Below are 25,806 nucleotides of genomic sequence, written 5' to 3'. Positions count from 1 at the left end.
TCAGGACAGAGTGGTGTCCTGCCCGGTCCTGTGTGGGCCTCAGCTCAGCTGGCAGCTTTCCCTCCTGTCAGGAAACCTCAGCTGAGTGAGGCTTGGATGGGGTTCCTTTGGGGACCAAACCTCTGGCCTTGGCTGCTCTCCACCTCTATATTATGTTCCTCGTTACTGCAAGATTTTACAGTGGGGTCTAGATAGAGCACTAGTGTTCCTCATTTAGAGCTGAGGTGGTACCAGCTTCTGAGGATAGAATTCATTACTAAGCTTCTGGAGTTCAGTCGAGTGGTCAGGACCCATGGGGCTGGCCTTGTTGGGCAGAATCAAGGATTGGGCCCAGTTAGTGTAGCTAAGCACGCCTGGGGCCTGAGGAGGCTGGGGCCCTTCCCTCAAGAGCAGCCTGGTCTGTGTCCAGGAGGCTTTGGTCCCCACGTTCTACAGCTGTGGGGTACGTGTGTCAAGGAGCAAATGCACGTGGGCCCTAGAGCAGATTGCTTATGTTTAAATTTCTTCCTAAGTTGGCCCTGGGCAAGTTACTGACAGTTTCATTTCTCTACTAAAAATACCAAATTGCTGGGTGTGGTGGCGCATCGGGAGGCTGAGGCACAGGAATCCCTTGAACCTAGGAGGTGAAGGATACAGTGAGCCGAGATTGCACCACTGTATTCCACCTAGGCAACAGAATGAGACCCTGTCTTAAACAAAACAAAACAAAACTGTGGTCTCAACACTGCTCCCCTTCCCAGCCAAGACACTGGCCTCTCCCTCAGGTTCAGACGGACTCTGCAGATGTGAAAAACATCCTGAGCCAGACAGATTTTGTGGATTCATAGCCTGGTTTGGGACCGTATTTGAAGGGCTCCACCTCCCCAGGTCCAAAGGCCATCCCATTGCAGATGGGAGTCTCACCACCACCTGTATGTACCGCAACCTCAGGAAGGGCTGTGGCAGCTGGGCCTGGGTCGAGGACAAACAGGCAGAGACCAGCTTTGGAGCAGGCAGGTTTCCCGGGCATCATCCACGCCACAGCATTTACTTCTCAAGCCTCTCCTCTCTTTAAATGGAGACAAGGTCTTCCTGTATTGCCCGGGGTGGTCTTGAACCCCTGGGCTCAAGTGATCTTCCCTCCTCAGCCTCCCAAAGCACTGGGATCTCAGGTGTGAGCCACCACACCCTGCCTCTCGGGCATGTCTTTTCCAGTGCTTCATCTCTTGCTACAATCTGAGATGAGAAAGGGCCTGGAAGGCTTTTTAAGACCCTCAGTGTGAGCCCTCGACTCCATGCTGCCTATTCCCCCGACATCTGGCCTCAGCCCAAAGGAGTCCCAGAAGACAGTAGCAGGAGGACAAAGGCAGTGACCCCAAATGGATAGGAAATACTTTTATTGCAAAAAGTACTGAAGGTACCCCAAAACCTTAAGCAGGATTCTGGACATGGAAGCCTACAGAATAGACAAAAATAAATATGTCAACTTGCCCGACCCTCTGGGGTGAACTGGATGTGGACACTGCAGGGAGGGCGTCCTTTATTACATACGCGTCTCTAAAGTCGTATAAATATAGAATACCTTATAGTAGATCAGCATTAAATACCAGTCACTGTGTTTACATAACTTAATTTGTGCTGTAGACAAAATTCTGTACACATAACACGTGGCCATGCCCAGGCTTCCCAGCATCTGTCCTGAAGTCAGTGTGAAGACATCCTTAAGTGGTGGGGACATGACAGCCCAGAACCCACAGCAGAGGGGACCTGGGGAAAGGAGAGGGCCTGACCTTGGATCCCTCAGCTGGTGTCCACAGGCTAGAGGGACCCATTGCTGCAGAGGCTGGTGCCTGCTCTTCCCCATACTTGGTCTTCTAAACCCAAAGACGGGGTCCTGATGGTGGAGACCTGGGCAGGTCCGGAGGACAGACACAGGAAAGGGTACAATCCCAAACCCAGCTCTCCTGCACTGGCTCGCACCACAGCCGGTCTGAGTGGCCACCACAGGCCTGGAGTACGGCAGCTGCCAACCACAGCAAAGCCGCAAAGAGTGAGTGAGAAAACAGGAACCCAGAGTTCTCTTCCGCAGAGGCAAGGCCTCACAGCCCAGCCTGCCTGAGATGCCCTGTGCCGGCAGTCATCACACAGTCTGGACAGCATGTCCTTCCTTGGGTGCTGAGCTCAGTGCCTGGGACAGTCAGGGATTGAGGGCATAGCCAACCTTGTATGGCCAAACCCAGCCCTTATGCCCCTGCTGCCAAGGGAGACAAGCTGCCCCACTGAGCTCCAACAACCTCTGGATGGGCTCAGCAGTCCCCTAGGAAGTTAAGTGAGTGCTCCAGGGCAGGGAAGCTCCCTGAGGGAGTTTGCACAGACCAGGAGAGGCCAAGGGGTAGCCCCAAGGGAGCAGAGGAAGGAGGAAGGCAGGAAAAGGCCCAGGGCACAGGGCAAGCAACCATGCCAGAGGGCGCCTGGTCGCAGGAAGCCCAGCTGCATGTTCCACGCTGCCCACAGGACTCTCAGCCAGGTCCCAGCAGGCCTGGACAGTGCTGGGCCCCCATCCTCGGCCTTCCGACCAGCACCTGGTACACAGCAGGTGCTGGGAGATGACCATGACTCAAGGGACAAGAGCCGCCACGAACTGTAACCACACCAGCCAGGGCGTTCTAGGACAAGACTTTCTAACCCGACAGCAATGACATCCACAGTGTATGGACTGGGCTCTTCAAGAGCACGAGGGAGAGGCCAGGCAGCCCTGTCAGGTGTCCCCTAGCCCTTCCTAGGGGACATATTAAGGCAACCAGCCATGCCATCTGGCCAGCACAAGGGTCTTAAGTGCAATCTAAGTGACAGTGCTAAGACTGTCTTCCTGCTGAGAACATCTCTACAAGTTAGTTCACTAGAAAAGGCAACACACATTTGCTTTAATTTTCTTTAACGAGGAAGATGCAGTCTAAACGCCCTCTTCTCTGAAAAGGAAGGCAAAGACAAAAACTCAAGCCACGGCTACTTTGGGTACTTGGAGGGGAAACTGACCATTTCTAAGAAAACCAGGGGCCGCCAAGCTGCGGCCTTCGCCCAGGAGCTCCTGCAGAAAGCTTTGGCGACAGGACTTTCTAGACTCGAAAAATGGAACAAAGCTGACCCCGTAGAGCTCCCTCTCCTTCCCACTTCTTCTTCTAAGGTCAAACTGCAAGCATTTTCCACTTTGGAACCAACCACCAAGGCCACCTCCTACCCAGGACTTCCTTTGGAAGTGGTGGGACTCTTCATGCGCAGGTCCAGCAAGGGCTTGGGCACCCGCAGCTGTCTGCTTGGCTGGGTGTCAATGACCGCCTCCTGGGAAGGAGCTATGACCTTTCAGGAGCGCTGACACCTCCCCTGGGCTTCTGTCCCCGGCCGGTGAAGGATAGGGTGAGAGGTGAGGACACAACAGCCAGTCAGGGGGCGGGAGCGGGGGGCTATGGCAGGGGAGGTCCAGCATCTGATATGGCCACATCCTCTTCACCCTCCCAGCCCACACCCCTGCTCATGTCCCACTGTCCTGGGTGCAGCCTCTGGAGACCCGCACTCCGAGGTGTTTTGATGTAAGCCCTTGGCAGGGGCCAGGAGCTAGGGAGGCAGGCTCCCCACACCTCTGGATGTGGAATTTGGGACCCCACTTCAGCCTCTGCCTGGTGCCTGGTCTGCTGTTTCAGGTTCAGGCCATCCTCAGCCTCATGGGAGGACCCCTCCTCCCTTCACGCATCCCTCCCAAGTTGTCCTCCTCTCCCAACATGGGAGCAAGTAGGTGCAGATGACAGCAGCAGGAGGGGTGTGCGCCGCGTGGGTGAGCTGTGATCCGCAGGGTGGGGGTGACCTCCAAGACCCAGAAACGTGCCAGCAGGAAGGTAGCTCTTCCTCAACTGCGGAAAGGGCGTTCCCGATGGCCTCAGATTTAGGCTCTCAAGGCACAGAAACCTTCCAGGTAATGGATCCTGGGCTTGCTCGGCCACCCAAGAGCCTGTGCTCCTCCTGTGAGCCCAACCTGTCCTCGTGCACAAAGGAGTGGGGCACTGCCCCGCAGAGGTGCCAGTTACCTGCACCAAGGCCCATGCAGGGCCAGACCGGGGCTAGTGCAGCTCGTCAGGGTCCCGCGGCGGCCGGGGTCGGCCCGGGTCCATGTCATTGCTGCCACTGTCCAACTCGAAGCCGCGCCCACCTGAGAAGGTCTGGGGCATGAACTGGCGGAAGATGCTGACGCTGCCATGCCAGAAGGTGGGTTCTGGGAGCCGCCCCACCACGCTCCATGCGCGAGTCTCTGGGTCATAGGCCTCTACCACGTCCGAGAGCTCAAATGTATTGTCATATCCCCCAGAGACGTACAGCTTTCCCCCAAGGACAGCCAGGCTGCCCCCAACGTGCACCTGTGGGTCAAAGGGATGAGTGAGTGGAGGCCAGAGGAGGGGGTAGGGCAAGGCCCCACCTGGGGAACCACTGGAGACAAGGCTTCCCCGTCAGCACCCCACGGGGTGGCCTTGGCTCTCCCAGGAAGCAGCAGAGGCCAACTCCTTTCCCACACCCTGCCTAGGAGAACAGGCCTCCCCGGGGGCAGCTGGGCCTTCCCTATGGTGATGAGGGTGCCCGCTGCAGTGCCAGGCCTCCCCGTGTGCAGGTGGTGCTGAGCAGTGCTTCCGAGGTTCTCTCTCAGAATCTCTGCAGTGGCCCTCTGGGCTGGGCAGTGCTCTGCTCCCCATGTTACAGATGGGAAAACTGAGGCTTGCATGGCTGACTCTGGCAGAGCTGGGCTCTGAACCACAAGGCTGGATGATTCCTTCTATCTTTCCCAAATTCGCTATGACTATGTGCAGCTTACTGTGGGGAAAACAGAAAGCTGGGTATCTTAACTGCAAGGACATTAAGCTGCGGTGTAAGCTGTGAGGCTAGATATCACAGAGTGTGGGTTTGGAAACGCTGGAAGACATAGGAAAGAAGGCTGTAGGCAGTATAATGTGTACCTTGGACTGAGATTGCTCACATGGCCAAATGGCATTGAGGCCTCCCCGTCCCATCACACTGTCAGGTAGGGCACCCCTCTTCTCAACAAGCTCAGAGAGAAGGAGTGGACCCTGGCTGTCCTATTCAGAACACACAGTAGGTGCTTAATAGAAGTATTCCCACAGTGGGCTGGGCATGGTGGCTCACGCCTGTAATCCCAGCACTTTGGGAGGCTGAGCCGGGTGGGATCAAAAGGTCAGGAGATCCAGACCATCTGGCTAACACAGTGAAATCCCCTCTCTACTAAAAATACAAAAACAAAATTAGCTGGGCGTGGTGGTGGGCGCCTGTAGTCCCAGCTACTTGGGAGGTTGAGGTAGGAGAACGGCAGGAACCTGGGAGATGGAGCTTGCAGTGAGCCGAGATCGGGCCACTGCACCCCAGCCTGAGCGACAGAGCGAGACTCTGTCTCAAAAGAAAAAAAAAAAGAAAAAAGCAGTATTCCCACAGTGAGTTCCTCAGGAACCAGCTGGGCATGGTGGTTCACGCCTGTAATCCCAGCACTTTGGGAGGCTGAAACAGGAGGGTCATTTGAGGCCAGGAGTTTGAGACCAGCCTGGGTAACACAGCAAGACCCTGCCTCTACAAAAATTTTAAGAATATTCTTTAGTATCTACATATGAGAAAAAAAAAAAAATAACTGGGTGTGGTGGCACACGCCTGTAGTCTCAGCTATTCAAGGTGCGGTGGGAGGACTGCCTGAGTCCAGGAGGTAGAGGCTGCGGTGAGCCATGATTGCACCACTGCACTCCAGCCTGGGTGACAGAGCAAGACCCTGTCTCAAAAATAAAAAAGGTAAGGCCAGGTGCGGTGGCTCATGCCTGTAATCCCAGCACTTTGGGAGGCTGAGGCGGGGGGATCATGAGGTCAGAAGATCAAGACCATCCTGATTAACACAGTGAAACCCCATCTCTACTAAAAATACAAAAAATTAGCTGGGCACAGTCGCGGGCGCCCATAGACCCACCTACTCGGGAGGCTGAGGCAGGAGAATGGCGTGAACCTGGGAGGCGGAGCTTGCAGTGAGCCAAAATTGAGCCACTGCCCTGGTGCAGGGCCTCTGTACCTGCTGTCCCTCTCTGGAACAGGTGACTCCAGATGACTGCATGCCTTGCTCCCTCACTTCCTTCTGCTCTCTGGCTTACAGTAGATACTCAGTAAACACTGCTCAAATGCGTGCTAAGCTGTGTCATCCTGGGATATTACTGAACGTCTATGTCTCAGGGAGTGAGCCTCAAGTGCAGAATGAGGATAAGAGCAGCCTTCTATTAACTGAAATGAGACCCACCCATCATGGCTGTGGATCCCAAACACTCATCATGACACTGGGGTTGCAAAATCAGGACCAGCCTGTGCTTCCAACACTGGCCCGCCTGCATTTACCTGATTCATGGACGGGATCTTGTCCCATTCGTTCTTCGTCGGGTTGTACACGTCCACCTCGGCGGAGTCGTCCCTGTGGAGGGGGCAGCAGGAGGACGACTGCTCAGAGCCAGGAGGAAGTGCCCTCAGGTGTGCAGCTCTGGAGTGGAGTCCTCCCCTGAGTCACTGACTCCTCCAGTGACCTGGATCTTTCTGATGCCATCCAGCAGCACCCTTGCAAGGTAGGCTTCATCCCCAGCTCTTAGGAGCCAATTTCAGTCCCCTGTGCCCACTCGGCCAGGCCTCCAGGGCCAGAATCCTCACTCCCAAACCTGAAGATCAGGCTTCTGAGTACTTGAAGCCCATTCAGTGCCTCCCCATCACCCAGTACCAAGGTGGCTGTCCCCCACCCCCCAAGGCTACAGCAGCTCCCTTCAGATCTTAAAAAAGGCTCCTTGCTCCACTGTGCATCCTCACGTGCCCTGGAACACTCCTTGCCACTGTCCCCAATATCACCGTGAGCCCCGACCCTGTCCTGTTCACTACCATATTCAAGTGCCTCTCACTTTGGGGTCAAGACCCTTCAATTTCATCTGACACCCTTTATATCCCCAGAGTAAAAGGCTCAAAGGCACAGCCTTGAAAAGCCAAGATTAGGCCAGGCACTGTGGCTCACGCCTGCAATGCAGCCCTTTGGGAGGCTGAGGCGGGTGGAGTGCCTGAGGTCAGGAGTTCGAGACCAGCCTGGCCAACATGGTGAAATCCCATCTCTACTAAAAATACAAAAATGAGCCAGGTGTGGTGGCGCGTGCCTGTAATACCAGCTGCTCGGGAGGCTGAGGCAGGAAAATCGCTTGAACCTGGGAGGCGGAGATTGCAGTGAGTCAAGAGTGTGCCATTGCACTCCAGCCTGGGTGACAGTGAGACTGCGTCTCAAAAACAAAAAAAAAAGAAATGCAAAGATACTACAAGACAAATAATAGTAGTTGTGAACCTGACACTGCCGCACAAAACCAGCCACAGACAATGCATAGACACAAGGCTGGCTGTGAGCCAAGAAAACTTTATCCATGGACAGACATTTACATCTCGTCTAACTTGAAATGTTATTCTTGTCTTGATTTCTTGCCTCCAATCATTTCAAAATGTCAAAGCCACCCTCAGTTTGGGGGCCCTATAGTGGTGGTGGTGGTGGTGATTAAACACTGGAACCTGCTAGGCTGCCTTCTCTTTCCCCAGCAGAGACTTGCAAACCACAGCCCAGAGGTTGGACAGAGCTCGCCAGCATTCCCAGAGGGCGCTATTACACCCCAGCCAAGGAGCCATCTTGTACCAGAACCAAGGGGAGGGAGGCCCAGGTCATTTGTGGGTCACATGGACAACGGCTGAGGCTGTGGCCTCCCTGAAAATGGCACATCCTAGGCACAAGCTGCCCAAAGACAGGTGGTGTTCTGGGCAGAGGGTTATGTGGCTCTTGAAGAGTCAAAGTGCACAGACAAGGTGACACTGGGACAAATACCCTGGGGGGACCAGATGAAGTTGAAGGGTCTTGATCCCAAAGTGAGAGGCAGGGCCCCTGCATGCCTAGCCTTCTCTTTCGGGCTCAAGCAGCCTCCACTCAGGCCGAGCCTGGGCGCCCCTCCTCTGTCCTCTGACACAGGTCACATTAGTAAGATGAACGGATGCAGCCTTTCCAGAGCACCGCTTCCTCCCACATGCGCAGGTGGCTCAGGAAACCCCTGTAACGGCTAGCAGTGGGTGGGGTGGGGGGATGGTGGGAGGCAGACCCTCATGCTTCCCTGTGGGAAGGTTAACCCAGCAGGTAGACCTCCCTGGGGACAGATGGGGGAGGGGAGGAGGACTCTCAAAGGCACAGGGCCTGGCACCACTGCCTAGGGGCTGAAAGGAAGGCTCTGGCGCTCTGATAAGTTGTATTTATAGCCATCTCCACCCCCTCTTTGAAGACACCTTCACAACTTGAGGGAGGGAGAGCTGGGCAAAGGGTCAGATGATGTTTCATAATGGGACCAGAGCTGGCTGAGATTCGAGGGCTTTCTCAGAGCAAGACCATTGGTTCTGGGCACATGGTGGTGCCCAGCTACTTGCATGAGAAGCAATGCCACCCGTTCTTCTTGGTGGTCACTCCAAAGCCTGGTAAGGAGCCTCCTGCCTGGGGGGACGGTGGGGCATACGCCAAGGCCAGGGCGGCTCTGGCGGTATGAGGCAGGAGGCCGAGGAGCAGGGAGCTCCCATCCCCCAAGCTCCCCATTCAATGCCCCAGACCAAAAGGGCACAGTGGGGACTGTCATTCAGTTCCTCCCCTGCCCACCTGGACCCAGAGCTTCAGGCAGGCTCTAGGCTGGGAGGGAGCAGCAGGATGTGTGAACAAGCAGCAGAGGATAGTAGGCAGGGTCTGCCCCGTGCCATCATTGATGCCCACCAACCAGTCAGAGGCAGCATTTGGCTGTGACCAGAGAGGTCATCAAGGCCAGGAGACACATGATGACCCACAGGCTGCCTGTCTCTGCTCCGTGCTGCCCAGGCTACAGCCTGCTCTTGCTGGAAAAGCCCAACTCCACCACCCGTGAAATCCCTTAAAAGAAAGCCTGGGGTTTTCCTTACACCCAGAGGAATGGAACAAGCAGTCTGGGCTCCGAAACACCCGGCCTGGCTGGATGTGGGGCTCACGCCTACAATCCCCACACTCTGGGAGGCGGGAAATGCGGGAGGATCATTTGAGGCCAGGAATTTTGAGACCAGCCTGGGCAATACAGCGAGACCCTGTCTCTACAAAAACTTAGCCAGGTGTGGTGGCGCATGTCTGCGGTCCCAGCTACCTGGGAGGCTGAGGTGGGAGGACTGCTTGAGCCCAGGAGGTCGAGGCTGCGGTGGGCCACGACTGCACCACTGCACTCCAGCCTGGCGACAGAGCGAGACTCTGTCTCAAAAAAAAAAAAAAAAAAAATTGTTTCATTTCCAAGAAAAAAACAAAGCCAGGCGCTGTGGCTCATGCCTATAATCCCTGCACTTTAGGAGGCTGAGGCAGGCGGATCATATGAGGTCAGAAGTTCTAGACCAGCCTGACCAACATGGAGAAACTCTGTCTCTACTAAAAATACAAAAATTAGCCGGGCATGGTGGTGCATACCTATAACCCCAGCTACTTGGCAGGCTGAGGCAGGAGAATGGCTTGAACTCGGGAGGCAGAGGTTGCAGTGAGCCAAGATTGCGCCACTGTACTCCAGCTTGGCAACAAAAGCGAAACTCTCGTCTCAAAAAAAAAAAAAAAAAAAAAAAAAAACAGACTGGGCGCGGTGGCTCATGCCTGTAATCCCAGTACTTTAGGAGGCGGAGGCGTACGGATTACGAGGTCAGGAGATCGAAACCATCCTGGCTAACATAGTGAAACCCCGTCTCTACTAAAGATACAAAAAAATTAGCCGGGCGTGGTGGCGGGCGCCTGTAGTCCCAGCTACTCTGGAGGCTGAGGCAGGAGAATGCCAAGAATCCGGGAGGCGGAGCTTGTAGTGAGCCGAGATGGCACCACTGCACTCCAGCCTGAGCGACAGAGCTAGACTCTGTCTGGAAAACAAAACAAAACAAATCAAAAACAAAACAAAAAGAGCCAGACCCAGGCTCCGACCCCAGCTAGGCCTCAGTTTCTCATCTGTAGAAAGGGAGACCAGCCACGATGTGCTCAGCACAGGGCCTGGTAAGAGCCGCCAAACACACAGTGGGGCTCGGCACCTGGAACTCACCTGACAAAGTACATGAGTCCATTTAGAGTCACAGTCTTGGGGGCGAAGGACCAGGGCGGGAGCTGGCCGCAATCCACCAGCGACCACAAGTCGGTGTCCGGGTCGTAGCACTGCATCACCATGGTCTCCTTGCCCGCCAGGGAGCCGATGGCATAGAGCCGGCCACGGCAGGCGGTGGTGGAGCAGTTGTCCATGGGGTAGGTCATGGGCTGCAGGGCCTCCCAGGAGTCGGTGGTGTGATCATAGCGCTCGGTGCTGTCGGCGGCTACCACATACAGCAGTCCGTCCAGCACAGAGGAGCTGTGGTATTCGCGGGCCTTCAGCATGGGTGCCACCTCTGCCCACTCGTTCACGCTCGAGTTGTACCTCCACACGCAGTCATAGAGCCGGGAGCCATCGGACCCACCTGCCAGGACGCATGATGGACAGATGGTCAGCCCACTCGAGGTGAGTCACCCAACTGCACCCTCCCAAACTTCAGCGAGGGCCTCTCTCTTGGGAGGAATTAACATCACTGGACTTCACCCCTGACACACATCCTCTCCCCAAAGCCCAGGCCCCATGCTGTGGCTAAGGCAAAGCACACGCTGACCACTGCCCAGCAAGATGACTGCCACCAAGCCTCTACCAAACAAAGGTCTTGGGTGCCACGGTGAAGAATCCAGCAGCCTCCTCTCGACACTGCCCCACAGCCATGCATACACATCAGCAGACCAAAGCCCTGGGCCTTGGGACAGTTCTCCTGGGGAGCCACAGAGCTTGTCGGTAGGGTGCACAGGGACTTGCTCACTAACTCCTAGGCTTCCTGGGCACCCTCTAAGCAAGGTTCTGTCAGGACAAGATGAGCGGAAACCCACTTCCTGCTGTAAGCAAGAGACCTAACACTACACTGCGAGGCCACTTCTTGATTCTGGTGCAGGTTACAAAGCTGTGTTTGGTTTAGAAAAATCCATGAAGCTGTGTAAGCATTTTATATACGTATATATATACACACACACACACATATACACACACATGTACATACATACTCTTCTACCTGTATTATTATTATTAATTTTTGAGAGAGAGTCTTGCCTGTCACCCAGGCTGGAGTGCAGTGGCATGATCTCAGCTTACTGCAATCTCCACCTCCTGGGATCAAGCAATCCTCCCACCTCAGCCTCCCGAGTAGCTGGGACAACAGGGAAGCGCCGCCACACCCGGCTAATTTTTATGTTTTTTGTATAGACGGGGTTTCGCCATGTTGCCCAGGCAGGTCTTGAACTCCTGAGCTGAAGAGATCCACCCACCTTGATCTCCCAAAGTGCTGGGATTACAAAGAGCCACTGCGCCCGGCCCTGTATTTTTAACTTCAATAAAAAGCTAAAAATAAAAAGTAGTACTGGCTGTAATCATAAATTACACCAGGTCTGTTAGAAACCCCAGGACATGAAGGGAACCCAAGCATCCTGGGGGTGTACCCCTTGGCCTCCCAGGCTGGCGCCACAGGACACAGCATACAGGACATTCTGTTTCACAGCCCTGAGCGCTAAAGCGAGAAGAGCAAGTTCTTGTTCTTAGGAAGTGAGCTCTGCCGGCCTACTCCCTTCCATGGAGCTGTGTGAAAGGCAGCTGAAAGGAATGACCCAGCCACCTGCCTAAACCCGAGGGATTAACTGCTCTGCTGGGACATTTATGGAAGGGTGTGCAGAAAGCTGGGGCCAGTCTCACCAGTTCCGGGAAGGAATTCTCTGCTCAAAGCCACTAGTCAGACTTTGGGGAGAGGGAAGGGACACAGTCCCCAATCAACTTGGGGACAACCTCGGATTGAAAAGAGGCACAGATTCCGGCAGAATCCAGTAGAGGCTGGACTCAGAGCTGCAGGCTAAGGAAGTTGTGGCAACAGAGCCCAGCAACTGTCCCCTGACACCTCAGAGCCCCACGGGAACTCGGAGCACGTCCCAGAGTGGGCTCTCTCGCGAACAAGCAAGGCTGGGCACGGCAGCTGTGACATCCCAGTCCCCACCTCCTTGCCTGATAACCGCCTCACATGCCTGCCTGGTGGGTTCTTTCCTTATATAGCAGTCACAGAGACCGCCCTTCCTCACCCCAGCAAAGGAGGTAGCCTCGGGTTTGAACTGGGATTTATCTTGAATAAAAACTGTAGAAGCCCAAACTCAGTCGGATTGGGACCCGCCTACCATGACTCGGCAGTGTTTTGGGGTTTGGGCCAAGTAACTGGAAGAAAACCTCTTAACATGTGACCATGTTTACAGTCTCTGGGGAGTTCAGCCTAAACACCATGTGACCAGAGCACAGAGCCTAGGTGCAAGCCCAAGGGAACTTTGTCACCGGTGACAAAGAGTGAGTCAGGGGGCCCGCTGTGGCTCAGCAGGGAGAGAGAAATTCCCCGGCTTGTGGGGAACAGATGCCTCACCGGGCGTCGGCCTCCTGCCTGTCCCTGGATTCCTTAAGCAGAAAAAGAAAGCACCCATTGTGCGGGGTGAATGCCCCAGTATCTTCCAACCAAGTGGGGAGGCACCTCCGGGGCACGGAGTTGGCTCAGCCTGGCAGCCCCGGCCGCACGGGACACAGAGACCCACAAGCAGCTACTTGTCCCGGCTCACACAAGGGGCCCTTCTTCAAGGTTGAAAGTATAGCCCAGATAAATGTAGTCACCAGGGCCCCAGCATGGACTCAGGTGAGGCCCTAGGATTCCAGGCTCTGTGCGTTTCCCCCGCGAGTAGCTGGGCTCCCGTACTGGCGGGGCTTAACCCCAGAGAGCCTAGCCAGCCCCTGGCTCACTCACCCGTCACGTAGATGTCATTGCCCAGCGCCACGATGCTGTAGCCCCCGCCCAGGTGGTCTGGGAATTCGGCCAGGTAGCGCCACTGGCCCGTCTGCGGGTTGTAGCAGTCGACAGTGACCAGCTCGTCACAGTCCTGGTCGCAGCCACCCACGAGCACGAGGATCTCGGCGAGACCGGTGGAGGGGCGAGGACGCATTCGGGGGCAGGGCCCGCGGTCGTGGCGGTCGTAGCGCGCCGCCTGGAAGTCGCGCGCCTCGCGCAGCAGGCGCAGGCAGGGTGGGCAGCGCGCCACCAGCGGCTCGGCCTCGACGTGCGCCAGCAGGTAGAAGCGGCGCACGAAGGGCAGGCGCACGGCCTCCAGCAGCTGCGGCCAGTGGGCGGCGCGGCGCGGCGGGTCAGCGCGGACCCAGCGCAGCGCCAGCTGGTAGGCGGCCTCCTCCTTGGGCACACATAGCCCGTCGTCCCGCAGGTAGCGCAGCAGGCGCGCCAGTGGCAGCCGCTCCAGCTGCTCGGCGCCCAGCTCGCCCACGTGGCGCAGGATGAAGCGCTGCGCCGCGCTCGCCAGCCCCGAGCAGCTGAAGGCCTCGGCAAAGTCCTGCATGTCCAGGCAGTTGGCCAGGTCGAGCTGCTGCTGCAGGAAGGCGCCGCACGCCTCCTTCACGGCCGGGAACTGCAGCAGGTCGGCGGCGCGCAGCAGCGGCTCGGCGTTGTCGCCGCTTACCGCCACGCGGCCCGTGTAGCTGAAGTCGAGCAGCAGCTGCAGCATGTCGGGAGGCACTCCGTGCAGGCGCACCCGCTCGGCGCGGCTCTCGCGCAGCTGCCCCGCGAACATGGCGCGGAAGTAGGGGCTGGCGGCGGCCAGCACCGCCCGGTGAGCCGGGAAGTCGCGCCCGCCCGCCGCCTCCAGGGTCACGTCCAGGAACTTGCGCTCGGCGCGGAGCTGGCTCAGGCCGCGCAGCAGGCTCAGGGCGTGCGCGGGGTCCGAGAAAGGCAGCACGGCTAGGGGAGCCGGCCGCTCCATAGCACCTTCGCTACGTTGCCGGTGACGCCGCGGCCGGGGCCTGCGGAGAAACGCGACGCGCCCGGCACCGCTGCTATAAATAGGGCGGAGCGCCGCTGCCCTCGAGGGGCGGGATGGGCGGGGAGACGTCGGCACCGCCCCCTTAACCCCTCCGTGTCCGGCGCTGCCTCCCCCAGCGAGCGCGGGCTCGCCCGCCACCGGCGCAGCGCCCGCCCCCGGCTCCACAGTATGAGTCACCGCCGTCCGCTCCCTCCCTCCGCCCTTCCGCGTCTTCCAGCTGACACCCGGGCCGGGGACAGTGAGTGACAAGTGCCAGCTCCGAGGGCGGCTTCGCCGTGCGCCGGGACCGGGGGCCTCCCGGGGTTGCCCATGACCCACCCGGCCCGGCTGCTGAACCCAACCCGGGAGAGGCGAGCTCGGCCCAGAAACCAAAGCCACCCCTCCTTTCACGCCAGACGTCCCAAGGGCGCCGGCCCAGGTCCTGGGGCGGCTGGGTACAATGGCTTTTTGTTTTGCTTTTTGAGTTCCACTAGTTTCAGGGGTTGCTAGTTAACCCCATCACGGGACACACTCAAAGGATAGGCTTTTTAGCATTCTGGACCAAAGCAAGAACGCGTATAAAGTTTTTCGATGACTTTTTTTCTTGGCGCATTTATAAGTGACTCGGGGCCGGATTCCAGTAGTCGGCCCCATTCCTGTGTTCCTGCAGGAGCTTCTGACTCGACCACACAGGCGTTAACTTTAGTCGGCTTCAGGCGCAGTTGTAGTTTCAGAGCCTGCGGCGCAGCTGCCGGCTCCCGGGTTGCCCGCCCGAGGGGCTCCCGGGCCTCCCTGCAGCAGCTGCTCGGACTCCATGAGAGGGGAACTGGGTACAAAGAGCGAGGGCTCAAAGTCAGATGGGAGACCGCCTTGAAACTAGGAGATGATGCCACTCAGCACAGTCCTCCCTTCACTTGTATTGTGGTGGGGAATGGTGAAAGAAGGAATCGCCCTTGTTTTAGCTCCCATAGAGACAGCACCTCTTTGAATGTCACTTGTAGGGAAAAAAGAGCCCTCCCATGGAAGCCATTTTTTCTTCAGTGGAAGGTAGGCTTTGCTCAGTTTTAGAAAAGACCCCTATTTCACCACCAGCACTGCTGCTTTGCAGAGGACACTTGAGTTTGTGCATTTTCCAGCCCCCCCTACACCCGGTGGGCCTTTGAGAACGCATTCCTGAGGAAGGCGCCCGCCCACGTGGGTCCCAGAGCAGGCCAGGCGCATGGGAGCTGGCTATCATTCCCTGGTTCCAGCGAGGTCTAGGTCCGCGCAGCCTTTCTAGAAGACATTTTGTTTTTATTCCACCTCTGAAATGAGAACCGCAGGCTTTCTCTTCTACTTCAAGTTTCACGTCATTTTGCCATAAGAATGCATCTGGTCTGAATTTCAGGGTGAGCATGGGCAGCACAGGCCCAAATCAGAAAACATTCAGGTACCCAGGCGGGCTGCCTGTTGCCCATAGAAGGACTGTTCACACAGCTATTCAAGGCAGCGGCAGCATTCCTGGGCCCAGGAGCAGGGCCAATAGCTTCCTTGCACAGGCTTTGTGACAAGAAAGCCTGAGTAGCCAGGAAGTGGAATGTCTGTAGGGAAATGAACTCCCGTCCCCCGGGTCAGCTTACCCATCTTGCATAAGTCCAATGATTAAGTCAATAATGTTTCCATAGTTGAGGATTGAGTACGGTTCTTCTGTATTCCCAATAACAGGTTATTTTTAAATGTCATTTTTCAGTCTTACTATGTAGCCTTGAATAATGATGTATTTATTTAAATGGAAAGTTGTTCAAGCTATAAAGTGAAAAATCAGATAACTCATTGTATCACCCAAATTGTTATATGTATTTATATGCCTAAAAAAAATTACGAAGTTAACATTTTCGGCCAGGCGCAGTGGCTCACGCCTGTCATCCCAGCACTCTGGGAGGCCGAGGTGGGTGGATCACCTGAGATGGGGAGTTCCGGACCAGCCTGGCCAATATGGCGAAACCCTGTCTCTACTAAAAATAAAACAAATTAGCTGGGTGCGGTCGCGCACGCCTGTAATCCCAGTTACTCGGAGGATGAGGCTGGGGCAAGAGGATTTCTTGAGGCCAGGAGTTTGAGACCAGCCTGGGCAACATAGTGAGACCCAATATTTTGAGTCTCAACAAAAAGTTTTCAAATTAGCCAGGCGTAGTGGCATGCACCTGTAGTCTCAGCTACTTGGGAGGTTGAAGTGGGACGATCACATAAGCCCAGGTAACAGTGAGCTGTCATTGTTCCACTGCTCCCACTCTGCCTGCCCCACCCCTAAAAAAAAGAAAGAGCTAAATAGCATGCCTGGGTTAGTAGGTTATTCAATATTCCTAACACAGCTGATAGGTCTAAATTGGTTCCTTTCTTTTCTCACCACATTCCTTTGTTGACTTAGCTATATATATATACAAGGTTTCACATGCCTGGTAGGCCTGGGTTATCAATGAAATACTTCTTTTCTCAAGATATGAATTCTTAATTTTATTTTGAACTTAAGTTAACAGATAATGTACGTGTAATACAGAAAGAGAATGCAGGCAAGCAAAAACAAAATGAACATAACCACCTAGATGAAATGTTGTTTGTTTGTTTTTTGAGACGGAGTCTCACTCTGTAGTGCAGTGGCATGATCTGAGCTCATTGCAACTTCTGCCTCCGGGTTCAAACACTTCAAGCTTGAACCCAGGAGGAGGAGGTTGCAGTGAGCCGAGATCGCACCACTGCACTCCAGCCTGGGCAACAGAGTGAGACTCCATCTCAAAAAAAAAAAAAAATTAAAATTACAAAAATGGTCATTACCTAAGTAACTTAAGATAATGTGATTTACCTGAACATTCTGAGGCTAAAAATTAAAAAGTGATTTAATCTGTGATGTTATTTAACAAATAATATTATTTTAAAAAAAACAACTTAATTTTGGTATTTAAATTCTAATTTAAGGCAGACAGAGCAAGAGGTGACTAAAATCATGTTACCTTTTTTTTTTTTTTTTGGAGACGGAGTCTCGCTCTGTCGCCCAGGCTGGAGTGCAGTGGTGCGATCTCGGCTCACCGCAACCTCCGCCTCCTGGGTTAAAGCAATTCTCCTGCCTCAGCCTTCTTGAGTGGCTGGGATTACAGGCGTGCGCCACCACTCTCGGCTACTTTTGTATTTTTAGTAGAGACAGGGTTTCTCCATGTTGGTCAGGCTGTTCTCAAATTCCTGACCTCGGATGATCCACCCGCCTTGGCCTCCCAGAGTGCTGGGATTACAGGCATGAGTCACCTCGCCCGGCCATGTTACTTTTTGAGACAGGATCTCCCTGTTGCCCAGGCTGCAGTACAGTGGCGCAATCTCAGCTAACTGCAACCTCTGCCTCCCAGGCTCAGGTGATCCTTCCACCTCAGCCTCCCAAGGAGTTGGGACTACAGGCATGAGCCAACACACTTGGGTAATTTTTTAAATTTTTTATACAGATGGGGTTTCGCTATGATACCCAGGTTGCTCTTAAACTCCTGGACTCAAGCAATCCTCCAGCCTTGGTGCTGAGCCAAAGTGCTGAGATTACAGGCATAAGCCACCATGCCAGACCCTAAGGTCATTTTAAAAGTGGCTGTTTACAGCCTGGCCAACATGGTGAAACTCCATCTCTACTAAAAATACAAAAATTAGCTAAGCGTGGTGGCACACATCTATTATCCCAGCTACTTCGGAGGCTGAGGCAGGAGAATCACTTGAACCCAGGAGGCGGAAGTTGCAGTGAGCCAAAATCGTGGCACTTGAGCATGGAGGACAGAGCAAGACGCTGTCTCAAAAAAAAAAAAAAAGGCGTTGTTATTCTTTTTTCTTCTTTAAGAATATTTAGGAACACAACCCTTAGCCCCGATAAAGTCCACAGCTATTGTGCCTTTTCTTGTATCATATACCCTGATTTTTTCAGATTCCAGGTTTTCTAAGGTATAGTGTATAATGCACTCACCATATATAACTTATTTTTCTTTTCTTTTTTTTTGAGACGAAGTCTCCCTCTGTCGCCCAGGTTGGAGTGCAGTGGCTCGACCTTGGCTCACTGCAGCCTCCACCTCCTGAGTTCAAGTGATTCTCCTGCCTCAGCCTCTGGAGTAGCTGGGATTACAGGCATGCACCCCAACACCTGGCTACTTTTTCTATTTTTTGTAGAGATGGGGTTTCACCATGCTGGCCAGGCTGGTCTTGAACTCCTGACCTCAGGTGATCTGCCTACCTCAGCCTCCGCCAGGATTACAGGCATAAGCCATTGTGCCCAACCTAAACGTTTTTTCTTTAAGCCATGTTGCACTATTCTCTTTTTTTTTTTTTTTGAGACGGAGTCTTGCTCTGTCGCCGGGGCTGGAGTGCAGTGGCCGGATCTCAGCTCACTGCAAGCTCCGCCTCCCGGGTTCACGCCATTCTCCTGCCTCAGCCTCCCGAGTAGCTGGGACTACAGACGCCCGCCACCTCGCCCGGCTAGTTTTTTGTATTTTTTAGTAGAGACGGGGTTTCACAGTGTTCGCCAGGATGGTCTCGATCTCCTGACCTCGTGATCCGCCCGTCTCGGCCTCCCAAAGTGCTGGGATTACAGGCTTGAGCCACCGCGCCCGGCCATGTTGCACTATTCTCTATTTATTAAATGCATTTACATACATAAATGAGATCGTGTAAGTAAAAACATTTAAACAGTGTTTGACATATAGTGTTAGTTATTATCTTTTTTTTTTTTTTTTTGAGACAGAGTCTTGCTCTATCCCCCAGGCTGGAGTGCAGTAGCACGATCTCAGCTCACTGCAACCTCCACCTCCCATGTTCAAGCCATTCTCCTGCCTCAGCCTCCTGAGTAGCTGGGATTACAGGCACTTGTCACCATGCCCAGCTGATTTTTGTATTTTTTGTAAAGACATGGTTTTGCCATGTTGGCCAGGATAGTCTCCAACTCCTGACCTCAAGTGATCCATCTGCCTTGGCCTCCCAGTGTTCTGGGATTATAGGCGTGAGCCACAGCACCCAGCCTTTAGCTATTATCTTTATTATTTATTTATTTATTTGTTGAGACAGAGTCTTGCTGCCCAGGCTGGAGTGCAGTGGCGCCATCTCGGCTCACCACAACCTCTGCCTCCCAGGTTCAAGCGATTCTTCTGCTTCAGCCTCCTGAGTAGCTGGGACTACAGGTGCGTGCCACCATGCCTGGCTAATTTTTTTAGTAGAGATGGGATTTCACTGTGTTGGCAAGGCTGGTCTCTAACTCCTGACCTCATGATCCGCCTGCCTTGGCCTCCCAAAGTGCTGGCGTTACAGGTGTCAGCCACCGCACCCAGCCTAGCTATTACCTTTGTATTCTACCAGTATGAACTCAAGAAACTCATTTGATTCTTCTATGTGTGGGTCAGATTCACGATGTGAAACGCTGAAAATATATAGCCTAGAAAGTATTAATGATTTCAAATGATTCACACACATTCATAGTTTTCAAGTTACTAAAAGTTGAAAACAAGATTTTGTGGAATGTTCACTTTTTTCCCATCTCCTGGAAATGGAAGTGAGCAAGGTAGAAATCAGAGGGTAAAAAGAATTCCTAAGAATATACTGGGCTGTGCATGATGGCTCATGCCCGTAATCCCAGCACTTTGGAAGGCTGAGGTGGGGAGATCGTTTGAGACCAGGAGTTCAAGATGAGCCTGGGCAATGTGGCAAAATCCCTTCTCTACAAAAAATACAAAAATAACCAGCACTTTGGGAGGCCGAGGAGGGCAGATGACGGCGCCAGGAGATTGAGACCATCCTGGCTAACACAGTGAAACCCCGTCTCTACTAAAAATATAAAAAATTAGCCGGGTGTGGTGGCGGGCGCCTGTGGTCCCAGCTACTCCGGAGGCTGAGGCAGGAGAATGGCGTGAACCAGAAGGCGGAGCTTGCAGTGAGCCAAGATGGCGCCACTGCACTCCAGCCTGGGCGAAAGAGTGAGACTCCGTCTCAAAAAAACAAAAACAAAACAAAACAAAAAAATCCAAAAATAAGCTGGGTGTGCTGGTGCATGCCTGTGGTCCCGGCTACTAGGAAGGCTGAGGCAGGAGGATCACCTGAGCTCAGGAGGCCTAGGGTGCAGTGACTAGTGAGCCGTGTTCGATCCACTGCACTCCAGGCTTAAAAAAAAAAAGAAAAAAGAGGCTGGGCACAGTGGCTCACGCCTGTAATCCCAGCACTGTGGGAGGCCGAGGCAGGCAGATGACCTGAGGTCAGGAGTTTGAGACTAGCTTGGCCAACATGGTGAAACTCTGTCTCTACTAAAAATACAAAAAATTAGGCCGGGTGCCGTGGCTCACACTTGTAATCCCAGCATTTTGGGAGGCCGAGATGGGCGGACCACAAGGTCAGAAGATGGAGACCATCCAGGCCAACATGGTGAAACCCTGTCTCTACTAAAATACAAAAAATTAGTTGGGCATGGTGGCGTGCGTCTATAGTCCCAGCTTCTCGGGAGGCTGAGACAGAGGAATTGATTGAATTGGGGAGGCGGAGGTTGCAGTAAACTGAGATCACGCTACTGCACTCCAGCCGGGTGACACAGCGAGACTCCGTCTCAAAAAAAAAAAAATAAATAAAATAAAAAATAATAAAAATTAAAAAAAATTTAAAAACAGGCCAGGCGTGGTGGCTCAAGCCTGTAATCCCAGCACTTTGGGAGGCCGAGACGGGCGGATCACGAGGTCAGGAGATCGAGACCATCCTGGCTAACTCAGTGAAACCCCGTCTCTACTAAAAAATACAAAAAAACTAGCCCGACGAGGTGGCGGGTGCCTGTAGTCCCAGCTACTCGGAGGCTGAGGCCGGAGAATGGCATAAACCCGGGAGGCGGAGCTTGCAGTGAGCTGAGAACCGGCCACTGCACTCCAGCCCAGGCGACAGAGCGAGATTGTGTCTCAAAAAAAAAAATAAATAAATAAAAATAAAAAAATAAAAAATAAATAAAAAAATTTAAAAACAAAAATAAATAAAAATTTGCCAGGTGTGGTGGCACACGCCTGTAATCCCAGCTACTTGGGAGGCTGAGGCAGGAGAATCACTCGAACCTGGGAAGCAGAGGTTTCAGTGAGCCCAGATCGCACCACTGCACTCAAGCCTGGGTAACAGAGCAAGACTGTCTCAAAAAAACAAAAACAAGCTGTGCGTGGTGGCTCACGCCTGTAATCCCACCACCTTGGGAGGCCGAGGCGGGTGGATCACAAGGTCAGGAGATCGAGACCACGATGAAACCCCAACTCTACTAAAAATACAAAAAAATTAGCCGGGCGCGGTGGCGGGCGCCTGTAGTCCCAGCTACTTGGGAGGCTGAGGCAGGAGAATGGCAGGAACCTGGGAGGCGGAGCTTGCAGTGAGCCGAGATTGTGCCACTGCACTCCAGCCAGGGGGACAGAGCGAGACTCTGTCTCAAACAACAACAACAACAAAACAAAAACAATTAAGCTGAACAAAAGGCTGAAACATTTGAAAAGCAAACCTTTGGTTATGCTCACACCTGCACTCAAGCACAGAGCTAAAATGAGAGACAGCAAGCTTTCTTGTATGTTCCCTCAAGTGGATGTAGTGTAGCTGCTGAGATTTAGGAAGGTGAAGCTATATTTGGTAACTCAATTAAAATAACCACATTCTCAAGTTACTTACTGGGAAACCATGGTATTCTTAGTATTTTTAACTTGTTGCAACCTGTGCTAACGCTGGCTTTTTTCCTCCTCTCCTAAGTAACTATAACAATCTGAGAATTAGTATTCAGCAGTAGGTATAATTAGTTTGTTTTTTGTTTTTAGCAGAAAAGGATCATAGACTCCAAGGATCTGGCTACTGTGGTGAATGTTCTTGAACTAATCAAGGAATTTCAGATTCGCCCCCTGCAGCCCAGGAGTAGTACAATACACCTATAAAAAAACAAGAGATACTGAACAAACTTAAGCCTGTCACACAGAGAAAATCAATGTTTTTTTTTTCTTTTTTTTTTTTTTTTTTTTTGAGACAGTCTCACTCTGTTGCCAGGCTGGAGTGCAGTGGCAGGATCTCCGCTCACTGCAACTTCTGCCCCCTGGGTTCAAGCGATTCTCCTGCATCAGCCTCCCAAGTAGCTGGGACTACAGGCGCATGCCACCATGCCCAGATAATTTTTGTATTTTTAGTAGAGACAGAGTTTCACCGTGTTGGACAGGATGGTCTCGATCTCTTGGCCTCGTGATTCGCCCGCCTCGGACTCCCAAAGTGCTGAGATTACAGGCGTGAGAAAATAAACTTTATTACTTCACAGCTACATATTATGAGATTGTTTCGGTCAACTACAAGTGGTATAGTCCTTTTCCTGAATTTAGGGAAAGGATGGTAAACATTAGTATCTACATTTCCTCCAAAGGGCTGTATTTCTTTTTCTTTTTTTTTTTTTGAGACAGAGTCTAGCTCTGTAACCCAGGCTGGAGTGCAGTGGCCGGATCTCAGCTCACTGCAAGCTCTGCCTCCAGGGTTTACACCATTCTCCTGCCTCAGCCTCCCGAGTAGCTGGGACTACAGATGCCCGCCACCACACCCGGCTAGTTTTTTGTATTTTTAGTAGAGATGGGGTTTCACCATGTTAGCCAGGATGGTCTCGATCTCCTGACCTCGTGATCCGCCCGTCTCGGCCTCCCAAAGTGCTGGGATTACAGGCTTGAGCCACCGCGCCCGACCCAAAGGGCTCTATTTCTAAGGGAAATGGAAAGACAAAAGAGGTCCTTTTTCATGAAGTTTTCTCTTTCACTGGAGTAGCAGGAAGGTACAGGTCATATCTATGTACTAAAAATTACTGTTTACTAAAAACATATTCAATAAATATCCGGCGCGGTGGCTTACGCCTGTAATCCCAGCTCTCTGGGAGGCTGAGACAGGCAGATCACCTGAGGCCAAGAGTTCGAAACCAGCCTGGCCAACATGGTGAAACCCCGTCTCTACTAAAAATACAAAAAATTAGCCGGGTGTTGTGGCACATGACTGTAATCCTAGCTACTCGGGAGGCTGAGGCAGGAGAATCGCTTGAACCTGGGAGATGGAGGTTGTGGTGAACCCATATCACACCACTGCACTCCAGCGGGGGCAACAAGAGTGAAACTGTCTCAAAAAAGAAAAAAAAGAAAGAAAAATAAAATCTCAAATTGGAAATGAAGGACTTACTCAGAATAATTGACTTGTTGACAAAACTGAGCTTAGAATTCAGGAGAAAATCCCAAACATGGATTGAGTCAGGGGACACATTTTCAGACCCAAGTGATAACTTTTGCTCAGAATGGGTATTCACGCCAGGCAGGCAAGGTTGCTCAGGACTGTAAACTACAATTTGGGAGGCCTAGGCAGGAGGATCCCTTGAGTCCAGGAGTTCCAGAACAGCCTGGGCAACATAGGGAGACCGTCTTAAAAAAAAAAAAAAAAACTAGGCGGGACATGGTGGCTCACACCTGTGATCCCAGCACTTTGCGGGAGGCCAAGGCAGGTGACCATTCTTTTTTTTTTTTTGAGATGGAGTTTCGCTCTTGTTGCCCAGGCTGGAGTGGAATGGTGCAATCTCAGCTCACTGCAACCTCCGCCTCCCTGACCCATGTCGGTCAGGCTGGTCTCAAACTCCTGACCTCAGGTCATCTGCCTGCCTTGGCTTCCCAAAGTGCTAGGATTACAGGTGTAAGCCACTGCGCCTGGCCCGATAATTTCTTCATCTGTGTGTGTGTGTGGGGAAGAATTTAATGTTTGTTATGTGAAACATTTACCATAGGGGATAATACTGAGGTGTGAAAAAAAAAAATTCCCTCTTCTTTCATTTGGGTTTCACCTCTAATAATTATTCCTGGCCAGGCGCAGTGGCTCACACCTGTAATCCCTGCACTTTGGGAGGCCGAGGCGTGCAGATCACGAGGTCAAGCGATCAAGACCATCTGGCCGACATGGTGAAATCCCGTCTTTACTAAAAATACAAAAATTAGTTGGGTGTGGTGGCGGGTGCCAGTAGTGCAGGCTACTCTGGAGGCTAAGGCAGGAGAATCGCTTGAACCCGGGAGGTGGAGATTGCAGTGAGCCGAGATCACGCCACTGTACTCTAGCCTGGCGACAGAGAGAGAGATTCCGTCTCAAAAAAAAAAAAAACACTATTCTTTTTGGTATTTACATTTTTAAACTACCAACAGGATCATCACCTTCTTAGCAGTGTTTCTTATTCTGGCAAAACAAGTTGCTCCTTGTGAATATGACCTTGGGCAATACTGGCTAACCTTGGGACCTCTGCTTTGGTCACAGTAACCAGGTAACATTCCAAATCTGACTAAATCATCTGAATGTGCAATTGTATAAAAAGTTGTTAATCAAGTCTCCTTGGGCCAAGTGCAATGTCTCTGTTTTAATCATAGTAATTCTATGTTTTATCTTGTAAGGTACCTCAATTTATCACCTCTGGGAAGCTCTCCAATGGAGTATAATATTGCAGAAATAAAACAACAACAACAGTAAGCTACCATTTATTTAGCCAGGCACTACGCAAAAAATTTAACAGCTTAGGAAACTGAGGCTCAGAGAAGTGTTTCTAAGATTAACACCATCTCCTATTAAATATCTTCATCAGAATGATCATAACCCTTGAAATAGCAACAGCCAGCTGATGTAGCATTAGGCGCCTGTCACATATATTACTAGTCTCTCCAAGAGTTCATTTTCTAATTTGAATTTTAAATTTTGTGTTACTCCCCTTTAACTTCTTCGAAGCTACCAAACGGGTTACTGAATCATCTGCGTTTTTTACTTACCTTTTCCCCCCACTTTCGTATGGTTATTAAAAATGTTCCCGTCAGGCCGCCTTTTGGTCATCGCATAGGGGCAGTCCCCTCCGTGTCCGGCCAGCCCTCCACACGTACAGCTGTCAGATACTCTGCGGTCCAGCGTTTACACACTGCCCATCCCAGTTAAACACCAGTGAACAAGTACCAGTCGATGCCAGAACCAAACACCGCGTCTCCGCCTCGCCCTGCGGGCCGGTCTCCTCCCAGGAGGATATTCAGGAGAGTGGGAAAACGGCCGGTCCCAAGGTTAAGCGAAGGCGGCAACAGAAAGCGAACTGAACGCACACCTCTTTAGAACACTGACAACGCTGGCCTGGTGTTTTTAATGAACGAACCCGGTCACCTCGAGTGAATTCCGCAGATGCCTAGAGAAGACCCCGGTCCAGTCCTGGCCCCGCGGGCCCGGAGCAGGGAGCCGCGCGAAGCCCGCAGCCGCGAAAACAACTTCGCTGAGCCAGGCCTGGCGCGGGGGCCCGGGCGACGACTCCGCCCTCAGCGGGGAGCGGGGAGCTGGGCCCGGCCGGGCCGCGACGTCAGCGTCCCCGCCCCCGCCGCCCCTACTCCCGGCCGGGCCTCGGGGACCCCCGCCCCACAAAGGGGTGCGAACCCCAAGCAAGAGACGAGGAAGGGGAGGTGCCAGCCGCCGCCGCCCTTCGCAACCCGGGCCGGCAGCCCCGCCCCCACCGCCGCAGCGACCCCCGCCCCGCGCCCGCCGAGACCGAAGCGCTACCGCTCACACTGCCCCTCCCCCCGCGGCCGAGCCGGCGCGGGCCCCCGCACCACCCCCGCTCCCGCGGCCTCGAGTCCAGAAGACCCGCCTCCACACACCGGGCCGCCGCCGCGGAGCCTCATGGGGGTTGAAGTCCCCAAGGCTTCCTTTGTGCGCAGTATTGGCGGGCCGTGGACTACCACTCCCACAAGGCACCGCGCCCGCCCCCCGCGCCACGCCCCCTCTCCGCTGGCTTCCAGTCGTCACCCAGACTACATTTC

At 53.2% G+C, this 25,806-nt stretch overlaps 1 protein-coding gene across 1 annotated transcript; it reads right to left on the bottom strand.

Moving 5' to 3' along the window:
* Positions 1-1,359: 1,359 nt before the first annotated feature.
* On the bottom strand, positions 1,360-14,404 carry KLHL21 (kelch like family member 21). Its single transcript, XM_033228573.1, has 4 exons — positions 12,925-14,404; positions 10,137-10,542; positions 6,400-6,472; positions 1,360-4,385 (listed from the first exon to the last, which is right to left on the bottom strand). Exons 1-4 carry the CDS (start codon positions 13,943-13,945, stop codon positions 4,092-4,094), a joined length of 1,794 nt encoding a protein of 597 aa, XP_033084464.1. The 5' UTR covers positions 13,946-14,404; the 3' UTR covers positions 1,360-4,091.
* Between the last annotated feature and the right edge of the window lie 11,402 nt (positions 14,405-25,806).

This window comes from Trachypithecus francoisi, unplaced genomic scaffold (assembly GCF_009764315.1).
Source record: "Trachypithecus francoisi isolate TF-2019V2 unplaced genomic scaffold, Tfra_2.0 Lachesis_group12, whole genome shotgun sequence".
Classification (NCBI taxonomy): Eukaryota; Metazoa; Chordata; class Mammalia; order Primates; family Cercopithecidae; genus Trachypithecus; species Trachypithecus francoisi.
This window is presented reverse-complemented; position numbering and strand designations above follow the sequence as displayed.